The 17,331-nt window shown below is 46.9% G+C and overlaps 1 protein-coding gene across 1 annotated transcript in view; it reads left to right on the forward strand.

The window, feature by feature from the left end:
* The window catches only part of LOC142817919 (DNA mismatch repair protein Msh2-like), a 127,159-nt gene that overhangs the window by 91,057 nt on the left and 18,771 nt on the right, over window positions 1–17,331 (forward strand). The window contains exons 23-24 of the mRNA XM_075895879.1: window positions 14,126–14,217; window positions 16,483–16,637. Of these exons, the coding sequence (XP_075751994.1) occupies window positions 14,126–14,217; window positions 16,483–16,637 (247 nt within the window). The remainder of the gene's footprint in view (window positions 1–14,125; window positions 14,218–16,482; window positions 16,638–17,331) is intronic.

Below are 17,331 nucleotides of genomic sequence, written 5' to 3' on the forward strand. Positions count from 1 at the left end.
GTTGGTACATATTAGACTGAAATGCGTGGCGCAAGGTTGCCAATGAGAAGTCTGTCTCTTCTCGTTCTTCTCATCGGCAACCTTGCGTCACGTATTTCAGTCTAACATAGTCGAATACGCTTCTTTTCGAATTAAAGTTATTGGCAATTTCAAGGTATTCGAAATGACAAATGCATGCGAGCCTCCCTGCTCCTCTTCTGTAGAGGTGGTTTCACTGCAGTGGACGGGTGCTCTCCTGTGAGTAGGTATCTCAAAGAAATTCTGCACTGCCGCTTCTAGGTAAATGAACTGCTTGTACATCTGTTCTTTCTTTTTTAAGTTTAAAATATTGTTATGCCAGCATGTACGCTCCAGATATTGAAAATTTTAAAATGTAACATAGCTTACGGGTCCACCTCATTCTACTGAAAGTCGAATTCTGCGAATATCAAAATTTGCTTTTATTTCCGTTGAACCAAAACGAATGATATTTGTACATGCCTTGTTTCAATTAAAAAAAATGTGTACTGGCTAGTTGGGCCACGACAAATGTAGCCATCTTTTCTTTATAATATGTAATATAGACTATTCAAGTGCAGTTCGAAATGATTCAAACAAAGTCACTATTAGCTTCGAACATAAAATTTACTATCCGCACAACCCTACATTAGATCTACTGCTATAATGAAATAAAGGTAAAAAGATAAATAATTAAGTTCTCTGTCGGCTGCTAGGTTTTAAACGTAGGGTCCCACACTCGTATGACAAACCTTTCACCCTCTGTGTTGAACACCTATGCTTGCAGCGTGTAGAATATCTGAACCATATGATTGCATTTTGGCAGTGCAGAACACGTGGGAAAAAAAAAGTTTGCAGCATATCCACGGAGTGAATGATGGAGAGTGGGGCGAAGCATTCGTCCGTCCATGCGTACGTCTGTGTGACCGTCCATGCGTCTGTTCCTGCGCCCGTCCCTGCGTTCGTTCATGCATCCGCCCCTGCGTCCGTTGATGCGTCCATCCATGCATCTGTCTGTGTGTCCGTTCATCCATCTATTCAACACTCCAAGTCCCACCATCTCGCATCTTTTTATCATATATTCCCCATATAGAAGCACCGCCATTCAGTGGACATTCCATGGACTAAACAAGAGGTGGCACACGCACACTTTCTTACGGCTTGCGCTTCGGGTGTACTTCCCACCTTCAACCACCTTGAGTTCATGGTATATACTAGTTCACTGTATTCATGGCACTGTGGCCCAATGCTCGCTAAACCTTTCTAAAACCAAGGAGGTTACGCCCAGCGAGTATAACGTAGCAACCTTTTCCTGTCAGATAGTGCTCAATGTACATGCCAGTGGCTGCTAATGTGAAATGAGAGACAGGAGGATTGAGCTTTTAATTTCTTACGGCTTGCACTTCGTATCTGCTTCCCCCCTTTAACCACCTCGAATTCATTCGTGGTATATACTAGTTCATTGTATTCATGGCCCTGCGGCTCAACGCTCGCTAAACCTTTCTAAAACTAGGGACGTTACACCCAGCGAATATAATGTAGCAACCCTTTCTTGTCCAATAGTGCTCAATGTACATGCCAATGGCTGCTAATGGGGATCGCAGCGTGCGCGTTGACTAAAAGCCGAATGCTCCTGTCTCTCATTCCCCATTAGCAGCCATTCGCATGTACATTGAGCACTATTTTTTATTGTTAAACAACGCACAGAAGAAATCTCTCACCGGCACCATCTTGGAGTTCAAAATGTTATACTTGGCACCACCTTGCAGATCAAAGCGTAAGACTGGTTACATATTACGACGGGACGCGGGACGAACGGGTGCCGCTATAAAGAGCTTCGCCCCTAAAAAACGCTTTCTACGATACCTTGTGCAAGTATTTTGCTGTGGTGGAAGAGAAAGCCCCCTTTAGGAAAGCATGTAAAGCTGATGTGGCTTTGCATATTGTCCACATTAGGGCAATTTTAAGTTTGTGCTTCTATTGGGCAGTCCTGGATGCAGTCAAATGCTAGAAAAAAAAAAGGAAAATTCCATGTCGAGTCTGCCCGACACTGGTATGCGAGAGACGGCTACTACCACAAAATACGGTATAACTCTGCACACTTATGCATCAACCAGTCAACTCCCAAGAGAAACTATGCAATTGTTTATTTATTTTCATCACATATTTCACCTGATAGGACCTTCTCAACCTGTATTGTTGACCAAATTTTCTCTAACCATATTGGTGAGCAAAAATATTAAGCTTGAAGGGGTTTTTCGTCTCTGTGGCCAGCAGCTTTCATAAATGTTGCAGCAGCGCCCCAATGCTTGCCGCTGAAGGCAACTCTCCCAGCTGCTGTGCAGGTTGCAGTCCTGCCACATGTGGTGCAGCTGGGTGCTCTTCCACTGCACCTATTCATAACGTGTGCCATTGTTGCGTAATGCATAATTTCTGTGTCACTGTTTCGTGCCCATGTATTTAGTTGACGTGATGGGCCGGTTCACACCAGTGATTCACATTTGCTGTTGATGACCGTGCCATAATGTGTCTCGTTTACTGAGCGGTATTGGTACCTTTAATCGTCAAGTGATGCATTTTGCTAAAAATCTAATGAGCGTGCTGCTCAGGTGGAGTTTTACCTGTGCAAAGCACTGGTTAGAGGTTGGAGAAAGCTGCGAGAAAAACATTTTATTGCTAAGAGACTGCACAGTGTTGTAGCGACCATCTGCCAACATTTTACAGCGCAGTACGAGAAACAACTGAACCAGAGAAATGGAATTGAAGGGCTCATTTTTATTTATTGGACACAAATTCATGAGAATCAACAGACAATCAAGTCAAGTTAAGTATAGGTGTTGCTATTTGTTATAATTATGATATACTAAATTCGAAAAAATTAAAGTTAATGATCAGACAACTTGCCAGCAGCAGGTACCAAACCTACTACTTCCAAATGATGCGTCTGTTGCTCTACCACAGTGGTTCTCAAATTGGTATCTGCAACGTCATTTTCGGGGATCTGCGAAGCCTGCTCTTCAAAAAAAAAAAAAAAGAAAGAATGAAAAGGTGTTGCATAGAGGTGTTCCATGACAGCAGCTTCATCTTGTTTGTATGCTTCATCGCATCACAGCTTTGCGTTGCGGCAGAGCTGGCTCAAGCTTCCCTTTCTCTAGCTTTTGTTTCAGTTTTCTCTGATGTATGCGTGTGAGAATACTTTTTCTAGGCTTGAATATTCGAAGAGCAAACATAACAAGAAACAGGTTGAATGTGTCTGAAGACCACTCCTTTTATTGACAACCTGTTTAGATCAAAGTGGCGTGGCATTTCAGTTTGATCGATCTTTACCAGGAGAGAAGAGAAGGCATCTTATTTCACGCTATGTTGTGTTAAAGGAGCACCGACATGAAAAATTTGCAATTTGTATTTTTTCACTGTAATAGGCCAGTTATGACCCACTTACCACGGCTGGAAACCTTGTTCGCACAGTTATTTATTTAGAGAGGTTTTTAGAGTGCCCAGTTGCAGTTTCGGTTTCAAAGAGCACTGAGCTATGTGCAAGAGCAGTTCTGGTGTCAAGTTAAACACAGCCAACCATGTGGCCCCGCGAAACTGTGACATACCGGTGAAAATAATTCATAATGAATTCAAGCACTGCTGGATATTGTCATGCTGTGTTGGTGGCAGAAGACGAGAGCGAAGAAGTGAATGGCAGCTGTGGCTGAGTAAACAGTCCTCCACTTCGAGTTCTTGCCTATCGTTTCCTCTCGCGACAGACTGGTGGACGTGCTGGGTACTGTGCTGCAACGTCTTATGCCTGCTGGTCCTGAACCAGAAGCAACACCGCCAGTGCACCAGGGTCTGCTGACATCTATCGAAGCAGCCGCCGCCTTCAAGGACTACCACCACAGTACGGCCCCTTGGCAAGTTCCGTGAGGACAATGTTTGCCACATCCGCAACCCAAACCGAGCATGACCCAATCGCAAGCGTACCCTGTGTCATCAACACGCCTCGCACACCCAACCCATTCCATGGTGATGCCAGTGAGGATGGCGAAGACTAGCTTGACCATTTCGACCGAGTCGCTGCCATCAACGACTGGGACTATCGGCGTAAGTTGAAGGACATGTATATCTCCCTCTTAGACGCGGCAAGAGTGTGGTATGAGAACCACGAAACTTCATTCACAAGTTGGCAGGAATTCCATCGGCAGCTTCGCGAGGCGTTCAGTAACCCCGAACGGAAAGACAGAGCGGAGCAGGCACTTTCTTCGCGATTTCAAATGCCGAACGAGAGCGTCGCCATGTTTGTCGAAGAAATGTCGCGATTGTTTCGACGGACTGACCCCCACATGCCAGAAGACAAGAAAGTGCGCCTGCTAATGCGAGGCGTAAAGGAGCAACTTTTCGCGGGCCTTGTGCGCAACCCTCGTACGACTGTGTCCGAGTTCATATGTGAGGCCACAATTATGGAGCGCATGCTTCGGCAGCGGGTGTCGCAGTAAGAGCGTCAGACGGCCATGTCCGCTGCATGCTCGCTTGTACCAGGACGTGATAACAGGGAGGTCCTCACAGAACTCATACGGCAAGTTGTACGCGAAGAACTTCGGAAATTTCATGCAGCGTCCCCTCCCAGTAGCGCTGCTCTTACGGACGTCGTTCGTAACGAAATCAGGCAGTTCGTTCACTCCTCACCACCATTGCAAGTCGAACCTCCCACACTTTCCTAGGCGGATGCCCTAATCGCCTCTACGCCGTCGACGGCACATTTTGCTCATCAACCTACTGGGACCCCCAGACGCTTTCCAAGTCCAGCCCATCGCCTGCCTTCTCAGGCCAGTTTTTGTCCTGGCCCGCGGAAGTCCACCGTCTGGTGTGCACTCGACAATCGTTCTTCGTGCTATCATTGTGGCGAGGTTGGACACATGTACCGTGACTGTTACTACCGACGAATCGGCCAACGCGGATTCCACCCAGATGCACGTTGTCCACGCTATGGTGAGCGCCCACAAGAAATTGTGGATTACGTGGAAGGTAGTGATCACGCTCCTGTCCCGCCGCGACGACAGTCACGGTCACCATCACCCCGTTCGTCCACATCAACGCACGGCGCCCGACCCGCCTTTGGGTCTCCTGGTGTCAGTGGCGCAAGCCCACGCCGGGGAAACTGAAAACGGCGACCTCCGGAGGTGAGGCCGCTATCACGCGAACCGACAAATACCCTCCACCTCTGCCTTACGACGTGCCGTTAAAGCCTGTTTGTGAAACCGCCAACAGAACGTCCGCTGCCATTACCGTTTCCGTCGACTGTTATCTGGTGACTGCGCTTGTCGACACGGGAGCTGATTACTCGGTGATGAGTGCTTCATTGGCCATCCGTCTACACAAGGTGCTGACAACGTGGGATGGCCCTCAACTAATCACCGCTGGAGGACACCTCGTATCCCCTATAAGAAGGTGCACCGCCAGGCTTGAGATTTGTGCGTCGGCTTTTGTAGCATCATTCCTTGTACTGCCCAATTGTTCTCGGCCGGTCATTTTGGGCATGGATTTTCTGCAAGAGTATGGAGCGATAATTAATCTGCGTGATTTGTTCGTCAGTTTTGTTAACTGTGTTTCCCCAGATTCCGACATCGAGAACGAACATCGTGGCGTAGCCTTACGCGTAGTCGATGATTGCGTCACGTTGCCACCTCGCAGTAGCTTCTTTGTGCGTGTTGAGTGCCCACGGGAGCAGTCGATTACGGGCATCGCCGAAAGTAACCAGACGTTATTGCTTGATCAGGAAGTGGCCATTGCTCGAAGTCTCGTTCAACTGCGAAATGGCCAGACAACGGTTTTAGTTACGAACTTCGGTGGCGAACACAGGCATTTTGCGAAACGCACAACCATAGCTTACTTGGAGGCATTGGAGGATTTGGGTGCCTTCCCTTTGATTACGACGATCTCGGCTGGGAACAGCTGCGATACTGACGTGACTAGTCGCCTCAATGTCAATCGTCAGTTGGAAGAGCCTAAAAAGGCAAGGCTCCTCCGTCTCCTCTCATCCTTTAGTGACTGTTTTGCCACTACTTCGAAAGTCCGGCAGACTCCTCTAATGAAGCAGAGAGTTATCACTAAGCCCAACGTGCAACCCGTGCGCCAACATGCTTACCGCGTGTCTCAGAAGGAGCAAGATGCTATCCGTCATCAAGTGAAACAAATGCTCGACGACGACGTAATTCAACCATCGACTAGTCCTTGGGCGTCACCAGTTGTTCTGGTTAAAAAGAAAGATGGTTCATTACGATTCTGCGACGACTACCGCAAACTGAACAAGGTAATGAAAAAAGACGCATATCCTCTTTCTCGTATTGATGACTTGTTGGATCGCCTGCGACACGCCCGTTACTTCTCTTCCCTGGATCTCCGTAGCGGGTATTGGCAGATTGAAGTAGATGAACGGGACCGAGAAAAAACAGCGTTTATTACACCGGACGGTCTCTATGATTTAAAGTTCTCCCTTTTGGCCTGTGCTCCGCTCCAGCCACGTTCCAATGAATGATGGACACAGTTTTATGTGGCTTGAAGTGGTACTCTTGTTTAGTGTATTTAGACGATGTAGTCGTTTTTTTCTACGACTTTTGAACAGCATATCGCCCCGCCGCGGTGGTCTAGTGGGTAAGGTACTCGGCTGCTGACCCGCAGGTCGCGGGTTCGAATCCCGGCTGCGGCGGCTGCATTTCCGATGGAGGCGGAAATATTGTAGGCCCGTGTGCTCAGATTTGGGTGCACGTCAAAGAACCCCAGGTGGTCGAAATTTCCGGAGGCCTCCACTACGGCGTCTCTCATAATCATATGGTGGTTTTGGGACATTAAACCCCACATATCAATCAATTTGAATAGCACATTGAGCGGCTTGAGGCGGTTCTTCTGGCTATTCGCACTGCCGGCCTCTCTCTGAAACCGGAAAAGTGTTATTTTGGATATGAGGAACTGAAATTCCTTGGCCACATCGTCAGCAGCAGTGGTGTTCGCCCCGATCCTGACAAGGCTATAGCAGTTGCTTTGTTCCCGATACCGAAAACAAAGCATGATGTATGCCGCTTTCTGGGACTTTGTGCTTATTACTGCCGCTTCTTGTCGAACTTTTCGAAAATCGCCGACCCTCTACAACAACTCGTCAAGGATGGCGTCGCCTTCGTCTGGGGCCCCTAACAATCCGGGGCTTTCCGCGACCTTCAACAACTCCTACAAACGGTATTGATCCTAGGTCACTTGACACCAAAGCAGACACAAAAGTCCGCACTGACGCGAGCAACCTTGGCCTCGGAGCTATTCTCGTGCAATATCAAGATGGCGTGGAACGCGTCATTGCCTACGCTAACCGCACGTTGTCATCTGCGGAGAAGAACTACTCGACGACTGAAAAAGAATGTCTGGCGGTTGTATGGGCCATAACGAAATTCAGGCCCTACTTGTACGGACGCCCCTTCCGAATCGTCAGTGACCACCACTCTCTCTGCTGGCTAGCGACCTGAAAGAACTTTCGGGCCGTCTCGCAAGATGGAGCCTTCGGTTACAAGAATTCGATATAACGATGGTTTACAAGTCTGGTCAGAAACACACCGACGCTGACTGTCTTTCCTGCGCACCCGTCGAGGTCACTGAAGAAGACAATGATCAAGACATCAGCTGCCTTGCTATTCTCGCATCATTAAACGTGGCTGAGCAGCAACGCGAAGACTTAGAATTACAACCACTGATCGAATACCTTGAGGGACGTCGCCCACAACCCCCACGTCAATTCGTGCGGGATTTGTCATCTTTCTGTCTACGCCAAGGCATCCTCTACAAGCGCAACTTTCATTAAAAAAAAAACTGTTTATCTCCTCGTCGTTCCTGCTGCTCTCCGCGATATTTTGCGTGCTTGTCACGACGAGCCATCGTCAGGGCATCTTGGCTTCGCGCGTACTCTGGTGCAGATCAAAGACAAATACTACTGGCGGAAACTTACGAAAACCGTCCGGCAGTACGTCAAGACATGCACAGCCTGTCAGCGCCGCAAAACTCCAACAACGAAACCAGCCGGTCTGCTTCAGCCTTTGCGACCCCCTCACACACGTTTTGAAAAGGTCGGGATGGATTCACACGGCCCATTTCCGAAGTCTGCGGCTGGTAACCGCTAAATTGTGGTTGCCACCGACTACTTGACCAGATACTGCGAAACACAAGCCGCCCAGCGAGCAACTGCTTCCGAGGTGGCTGACTTTTTCATCAAGAACATCGTTCTCCGCCACGGTGCTCCTGCTGCCGTCATCACAGATAGTGGTACTGCTTTTACGGCACAGTTGCTCCGACAGATCTTCTTGCTGAGCGGCACGATGCACCGAACAGCAACTGCGTACCACTCGCAGACTAACGGGTTAACCGAACGCCTTAACAAAACGATTGCAGATATGCTTTCGATGTATGCCGCCAAGGATCAGAAGAATTGGGATGAAATCCTCCCGTATATAACATTTGCCTACAATACGGCTTTGCAGGAAACCACCGGCTTTGCCCCTTTTCGTCTGGTTTACGGCCGCGACGTCACCACAATGCTTGACACCATGCTGCAACCAACTCTGCCGGACACGATTACCCCGGACGCAGATGTATTTGTTCAGCGTGCCGAAGACGCCCGGCAGCTGGCGCGCTTTCGCATTTTATCGCGGCAAAATCAAGATGCTCGCCGATACAACACCCGCCACAGAGCAGTAATATACGAACCCGGTGGCCTAGTCTGGGTTTGGACTCCTATACGTCAACGGGGACGCTCAGAAAAATTGTTATGTTGGTACTTCGGACCCTACCGAGTTCTTCATCGCCTCGGCGAAGTGAACTACGAAGTTGTCCCAGCAGACACGTCACACCGTTCTCGCAGACCACGCTCCTCGGATGTGGTTCACGTCTCCAGGATGAAGCCGCACTATTCGCGTTGACTGCAAGTCAAGAACTTTGTGATGTGGCAATAGCGTTCAAGACAATTGTGCATTACTTTCTTGCTTCTTTATTTTTCATCTCGTCCTTTTTCTTTTCAAAGGACACAGACATTTCTGACTACCTTTCGTTGTTTTTCGGAGCCGTGGTATTCATGCAATGCTTCTTCTTCTTCTTCTTTTTTTTTTCTTTGGGGAGAGGGTAATGCCACGCTGTGTTGGTGGCAGAAGACAAGAGCGAAGAAGTGAATGGCAGCTGTGGCTGAGTAAACAGTCCTCCACTTCGAGTTCCTGCCTATCGTTTCCTCTCGCGACAATATTATATATGCTCGATGACAATAAGGATAATGCCTTTCGGTGTGCTGAGGATGCCTGCAGAACATGAACTATGACTTCTTGAGCAGTAGTGATGGGAATGCAGCTTTGGCATTCAATACAAGGTTCATGACCTTAACTATACTATTAAACCTTGTTAATTCACACGTGACGGGGACATGGGTTATTGTCTAAGCAGTCGGACTCGTGAAATGCCGAGTACTAAGTTGCCTCTCGTGCCATACACCGCCGCAACAAACCGCAACAAACAAAGAAATAAATTCAAGTATTTTTGGACTGAAAAAATTGTGGCTCTCGCACGAACATCTGATAGCACACATTCGTTATGACATGGAGCATTTATAATCTATTAGTACTCACAGAGTTCAGCATGCACAACAGCTGACAGAGTGGACGGACAAATGAACTATAGCTTTCTTCAATACGTGCATGAATATCTGTGTGCCGAGTGATACTGGCAGTTTCATTGGAATGCAGTACTTCCTACTGCATCGAAACAATCATCCTGGGCTAGTTGTGTGCAGCCTGTTGCCTACTCGTATCATGCGCTTGCTATACAGTATGTGCACATTTGTGGAACGTTGGACTGTACCAGTTTTATGCCTGACCTTGCACAGGCACAGTGAATATCTTATTGTTGGTTGAACCAACATGACGAGCTTCCTGCAATGTACACACTCCACCTTCCTGTGACACAGTATGGGTCTTGCACAAGGAGGTAGCAATAAATGGTGGGGCACATTTAGGTTTCATTGATTAAGAGCATGTGCAGTATGCTTAGAAAATTGCAAAGAGATTTCGCCATAAGCGTGCCAGTGCACCAAGGTTTCTCCACCTGCACCTCACCAAAACGTGCACGAATGTGCTGAAGACTTTGTTAAAATTGGGCTTGCCTGGGCTCGTTGGTTGCGTTTCAGCCAACTACTGGGGCAAGGACAGTGTCGTCTGTCCTGCTGTCATCATTTAAGTAGTTGGCTGGAACCCCTCACAATCGAAACTTTGTTTAAGCCATCTGTGCACCAAGGAGCTGCTTTAGTTTCCGCAAAGCAATGCACTGGGACTGCTTGCAAAGCAGTCTAATACAGGGATGCATTTAGTGAACGGCAGCAGGGCACCAAGGCACCTATGTTGTCGACTGTCAGAATTATGCACCTCATCTGTGCTATGCCACCCACACTGCTGAGCACAAAACTAAAGATAATGACTCAGAAAGGGTTGTTGGCGATGAGTTGTATTTGCACACTTGTCGTCCACCATCTCTCCTTACTTTTCTTTTCGATGTTTATTCATAAAAGCATTGCTGCAGTTTTGCTAGGGTCGGAATCATTGGTTCACCGGTCTGTACAGTTACCAAGAAGTTGTAAGACCTTTCTTCGCATGTTGTGGCTTTGGCCGTACAGACTCGAGAGCCGCAGCTAGTCGTAGTAAGCACCTGTATGCATAAGATGAGCTACTAGGCTTAAATGATTATTAAGTTCACTAGGCTCTGTGAGATTCGGTTGGGGATACAGTGCCGTTACATTTCAATTGTCAGTGTATGTTTGAAGCAGGCACTGTATTAATGAGGTTTTGCTGTACAGTAAAAGCTCGTTTATCCGGACCTCGTTAACTCGGAAATTGGTTTAACTCGGAATCGCGGCGTGGTCCCGGCAAAACTGTGTATATTTCAATGAGGTCAAATGCTCAATAATTCGGATGGATTTAGCTGTGCACTGGTTATCTCGGAGAACTCCGGAGAAGGCTATCGGGACTCTAGAGTCACACGATCTCGGCGGCTTGGAGGCTCCAGCACCGATTGCCGTAATCGATGGCAGAACCGGAGTTTTGGAGAAACCGAAACCGAGCGAACTGCAGCAGAATATGACCATAATGATAATGAATGAGGGGGAAGTGGCTAGGTGGCGCTAGTCACCACCCGGCGGAAGCGCTTGGGCCACCGGCGCATCCAGTGTCTACTAACAGCTGCTCGCTACGCCTACTGGTGTACTTCGTGTCTTGGTTCTTTGTGTTGTGACTTTGCGTGTTGCAGCTGTGTTTGTGCGCGTTGCCGCCGCCGTCTCGTTTCATGGCGACCGTCACACGAGTTAAGCCGCCACAGCAGCCAGCAAATGATCTTGAAAGAAAGGTTATGATAATTAAAGACGTGAACGCAGGTGTTTCTCGGCAGGAGATAATGAAAAAGTATGATGTTAAGAGAAGCACCTTAAGCGATTACGTGAAGAACAAAGAAAAAATTTTCGAGGCGTTTGACAGCGGCCAATTCACCAGAAAACGAAAACGACTAAGGACGGCAGCACATTCGAAGCTGGAAGACGCACAGCTGTGGTGGATAACAAACATGCGGAACAGCCAGCTTCCCTTGGGTAGACCGCTGAAAGGTATCACTGAGAATGAACATAGAATCTTTCAGTGCGTCTAAAGGCTGGTTTGCCCACTTTAGAGAAAGGCACGGGTTAGTCATTCGAAACGTGTGCGGGGAAAAAGCAGCAGTGGATGAACGGCGTATTGCTGACTGGAAGACAACTGAGCTTCCTCAGTACCTGGCTCGTTATGAGCCTGCCAATGTCTTCAATGCCGATGAAACGGCTCTCTTTTTTAAAGCCTTGCCGGACAAAACGATCACGTTCAAGGGCGACCCGTGCGTTGGAGGGAAGAGGAGCAAAAAAAAGATCACTGTGCTTGCCGCTTCAAATATGTCGGACACCGAGCGCCTGCCACTGCTAGTTGTCGGGAAGGCACGTAACCCAAGGTGTAAGAACATTCGCCACTTTCCTGTGCAATATCGCACCAACAGAAAGGCCTGGATGACTTCGGATATTTTTCAAGCTTGGCTGCGCCAGCTCGATCGTAGCTTCTCCACTAACAAGCGCAAGGTTTTACTTCTAGTTGACAACTGCAGGGTTCATACCAGAGTGACAGGGCTGGAGTGCATCAAACTTGTATTTCTACCTGCGAACATGATGGCTGCTGCAACCGCTGGATGTAGGGATAATTCAGCACGTAAAAAGCAGGTACAAAAAGCATGCGCTGGAACGGATCCTGGTTGCAAGGAAGCAGGGCGAGAATAAGAACTGAGTCTCTTGACCACAATTTACGTTTTAGCGCATATCTAGAGTGACACGCCGCTTGCAGTCATTGCAAATTCTTTCTGGCACAACGGCTTTGTCCGCCCTGACGACTTGGATATTCCTCCAGAGGCCACTCCAGAGAACACCCGCGAGCCCACTGGGAATATAGACGAAGAGGTGAATGACACACGTTTTGACTCTCTCCTTCCTAGTGGCGTCCAGATTTCAGACTACGTCGCTATAGACTATCGTGTTGCCGTTGCTAGTCCGCTGACTTACTATGCTATATTATCAGACGTGCTTGAGGAAGACCAAAATCACTGTTCCGATGATGACGACCAGGATGAGCCGACGTGATGTTGCTGCACCGTGCGGGAGGCCGCCGAAGCCCTCGCTGTCCTCGAGGAGTTCTGCGTTTGTTCTCGCGACAGTGAACATGCGCACCACCACCTGATAGGATTAAATAAGATCGATCTGTCAGAAATTCCTACAGTGAGGCAGGCAAAAATAACGCACTTTTTTAAGAAATAAAGGTTTGTTCGTGCCCGGTACGTTTTCCTTTTGTTTTCATGGTCCATTCGATAAGTCGGAATTCGGTTAACTTGGACATTTTCTTTCGTCCCGTGAGATCCGAGTTAACGAGCTTTTACTGTATACAGTTACACGCCAATACATTGCCCTAATGCATGAGAAATGGGTAATTAAGCAGCTGAATAGTGGGTTTGTCACTTCTATCCATTCAGACTACATATGTGTATACACATATGTGTTACACATACATACATTCACATATGTGTTAAAAATATGTGTACAAATGATCTTTCTGACTATTAACCTCGCCGCGGTGGTCTAGTGGCTAAGGTGCTCAGCTGCTGACCCGCAGGTCGCGGGATTGAATCCCGGCTGCGGCGGCTGCATTTCTGATGGAGGCGGAAATGTTGTAGGCCCGTGTGCTCAGATTTGGGTGCACGTTAAAGAACCCCAGGTGGTCGAAATTTCCGGAGCCCTTCACTACGGCGTCACTCATAATCATATGGTGGTTCTGGGACGTTAAACTCCACATATCAATCTTTCTGACTTACCTACTCTTATATTCGTTTCATTTTTTCCTTGGTGAGATTGACATTAGAGTGGCTCATATTCATGGTCGACCTATCTTTGAGCGAATACGGTATTCATTTATCAGTCTATCAACAGTACTGCATGACTTTAAGAGAGAAAATATTTTATATTTCATTGCCATAGCAACCAGAACTTATATAGAAAATACAAATTTAGCAACAGATGGACACATGTTCCAACTCTGTTCACTTGACAACTAATGTGGGTGCCTTTCTCTCTTTGCCTGAGGCCTACTCTTGCTATATGGCTCAATAATTTCAGATTTACTGTTAAGGGATGATTGCTGCAGCAATAGGACATACTACAATATTTTCTGGCTTTCCTTCCCTGCTAAACACCAGTAGGTGCTGCTGACAGTCATCTGACAGGCATGCGCCATGGCTACATCATCTGGTTTATCGTACTTTACAAGTGAGCCATGAAGCGTGCTTACCTAAAGGGATAGCATGTTACACTGCGTTCTAAAGAATTGTGTGGGCCTCTTTGATTGTGTACCATAATTTTGGTTTGGAACCAGATAGAAGTGAAAATCATGAAGTACGCTTCTCCACACATCTTTGAACTCTGCATATATTGGGAGATATTGTCTTGTATTGTGGTAATTACCCTTGCATTGGCGTGGTTGCCTTTCTGTAAAACGAATACATCCTGCATTATTTGCAGAATGCTACATCTGACAGCCTGGTTGTTATCGACGAACTGGGCCGGGGCACCTCCACGTACGATGGCTACGGCTTAGCCTGGGCAATATCAGAGTAAGTTTGAATGCACAAAGTAGCATGGTTTTGTTTACAGCATATATGTCATTTATGCACTTTGTTTCCTCTTTTTAGGGCTTTGAAAAAAGGGGGGGCAGAAGGGCACTGCAGGACGAGCTGTAATGTGGACTCTTCCAACTCCCATTTATGCTCCCTTAGAACTTCATCCATTTGCATACGTTTTAGAGTGCAGTGTCTTGAGATGATTAACCGGTTATATTGTAGCTGCTGGGAAATCCCGCAGATAAACAAGGTAGTGAGCGCACTTTCCACTGGAGATGCACGTGCTGAGGAGAGAGGCACGATGGAGGAGAAGACGTGGAACAAACAGACAGGATGAAGCAGATAAAAAAAGAAAAAAAAATGCTGGGGTAGGAGCGTGTTGCGGGTGCACATCCTGGCGGTTGCCGTCTTGGCTCTGACTATTACTTGTCAACTGTGCACACTGTTTCATCTAGTTCACTACCACTGTTTGGTTCTTCAGCTGTCTCTCAGGAAAGTTACTAGTTGCTTCATTGCAGAGTGGAAATACACTCGAACTTCATTATAACAAACTTGCATCTTATATGATAATAAATTCATTATATCTAAAAATTTGTTATGAAGGTTTATTCTTAAGACAATGTATTGCAAGACTATTTTTAATTTACTTCGTTGTAACCGATATGTCGTTATATCAGGATTCGTTATTTCGAGGTTTGAGTGTACCATGTTCACAACCTCTACTTTACCAGCCCCGTCGCGGTGGTCTAATGGCTAAGGTACTCGGCTGCTGACCCACAAGTCGCGGGATCGAGTCCCGGCTGCATTTTCGATGGAGGCAAAAATGTTGTAGGCCCGTGTGCTCAGATTTGGGTGTGCGTTCCAGGTGGTCAAACTTTCCAGAGCCCTTCACTGCGGCATCTCTCATAATCATATGGTGTATTTGGGATGTTAGACCCTACATATAATATAACCTCTACTTTACCATTTGTAGTTCAAAGATTTATCACCTGAGATTTCACTTCCGCTTCCAGTGTGCAGACCTATAATTCTGTTAAAGCTTTTCCGCGTAGCGCACCTCTCGAACTTGGGCACAACATTTAGTTTTATGCATGTGGTCCTAACTTCAGAGAGCCAGTGGGGTGATTTTCCAAGTTTGAGCTGCATGTTTACAACAAGCTTTTCGCGACAGCATGCCAACCTGCAGGATAGTCCTAACGAGTGCTAGCTGCCATGTCAGTAGCAGCTGCGAGCAGTAAATTCTACGGTTCGCTACTGAATGAACAAAACATTTTGTGGTGGCTGAATTTGGAAAGGAATAACCATTTTGTTGTGTATCTCTGCGAGAGTGATGTCTAATTTTGAAAATGTGTTATGTTTTTATTCTTGTTTGTGTGAATTTTTATATGTACACTTGCAAGCTACTTGTTGTCAATTTTTCTGAAAACCAATGTATTCATTTTTGTTCTTTTCCTGTGCGCATGTCGAAGCTTAGCACGAACTGCAAAGGGACAGGAGCCTTTGTCAGACTGTTTGCCTTTAGCCCTTGCCCCTGCAGAGAGCTCTGTAACGTGCTTACTGTAAAGTACTCTTACTCTTACATAGTCAAGCATAGCAAGGGCGTTGAAGGCATGTGCGACTTTCCTGTGGCAGTTCGCTGTTTTAGACACTGGGTGCACTCCTGCGAAATTGACCGAGGGGTCATGCAGCGTGCGAAGTTTAGCTCGCCTTTCTACACAGTTTCTGCGTAGTGTGGTTCCACAAACGAGCCCACATAATCGAGGAGCTCTGAAAAGTCACCCGCCTACTCATCATGATAGCGCTTTCTTTCCTTAGCTGTCTATTATTTCCTGCGTTCATTTGATAGGCCATTCGGCTACAGCCCCCTCAACCTTTCAACATTCATAAATTTAAATGAATGCACACACGGTGGTCGCATGCCTTGATACTGGGATGTGCATAGCTGCTTGCTCAAGATGTTTTGCAGCTGTGCAACCTTTGGTAACATGGTTCAGTTGTGGTGCAAATATTTGTGACTTCAGTCACTTGTGCTTTGAACGATCTGTGCCATCTAATTGCAGGGAAGCTTGTCAGCTTTACCATTGGCACAGCACAATACCACTCCATCATGGCGTTTTAATTTTTACACTGCAAGAGTTCTCATTATCGTGTACAAATATGTGTGAAAATATGACGTCATTCTTGTTCTTGCAATTGGAGCAGTGGGCTCACAGCGTTTATGACAGCTAGCAGATTCATAAATGTGTCATCCACCTGCAGGCAGCTGGCAAAGGAGGTGGATGCCTTTTGCCTTTTCGCTACTCATTTCCACGAGCTGACGGAACTGGCTGCAGAGGTGCCCTGTGTCCACAATGTCCACGTCACAGCTGAAGTCAGCGAGGACAGTTTTATACTCCTGTACAAGGTTAAGCCAGGTAATTGTCATTTCCATCGGTGTGTCAATGCGGCGCATTTAATCCTGCTTATTTCAGCTGTTCTGTGAACTTTTGAATGACTGAATGCTTGTTAGATGGAAAGATAAGTAGATTTTATTGTTTCGTGTTCATTCATGTATTGTTGCCATTTTATATTACATACAGTAAAGTTAAGGCGAACTCTGTTAAGACGAATTCTTTTTCAATATGAACAACACAGAAATGTTTGTTTGGTTTTCTACAGACTCAATGCAAAAAAGAATCTGCTTAAGACTAGCCGCTCGACAGGCCTCTTCTGTTAAGACGAACTCTCGCAGTGACCAACAGTGACGAGGACTGTGCGCAACGAACATTATAGTGTTGATAGGAGCATTTAGATAAGCGAGAGAAAGCAAAATTTAACAAAAACAAGGAAAAGAAAAAAAACTTCTTGGTGCAAAGACTCATAGCAAATCAAAAGTAAATGGCGATGGAGGGAGAGAGGGAGATACTACCTACCGTAATTACTCGAATCTAACGCGCACCTTTTTTCCGGTTAAGCGAGTTCGTAAGTCGCATGCGCGTTAGAATCGAGTACGAAAAAAAAAATTACGGTCAATCTATTTTCATTGGCAAATCCCAAATGGCCGCCCCCTACGTGCGTCGGCATGGCGCGTCGGCCATTTCTGCCTATGTGTTTCCCATGTGCGGCACT

Source organism: Rhipicephalus microplus, chromosome 5, assembly GCF_043290135.1.
Source record: "Rhipicephalus microplus isolate Deutch F79 chromosome 5, USDA_Rmic, whole genome shotgun sequence".
NCBI classification, from domain to species: domain Eukaryota; kingdom Metazoa; phylum Arthropoda; class Arachnida; order Ixodida; family Ixodidae; genus Rhipicephalus; species Rhipicephalus microplus.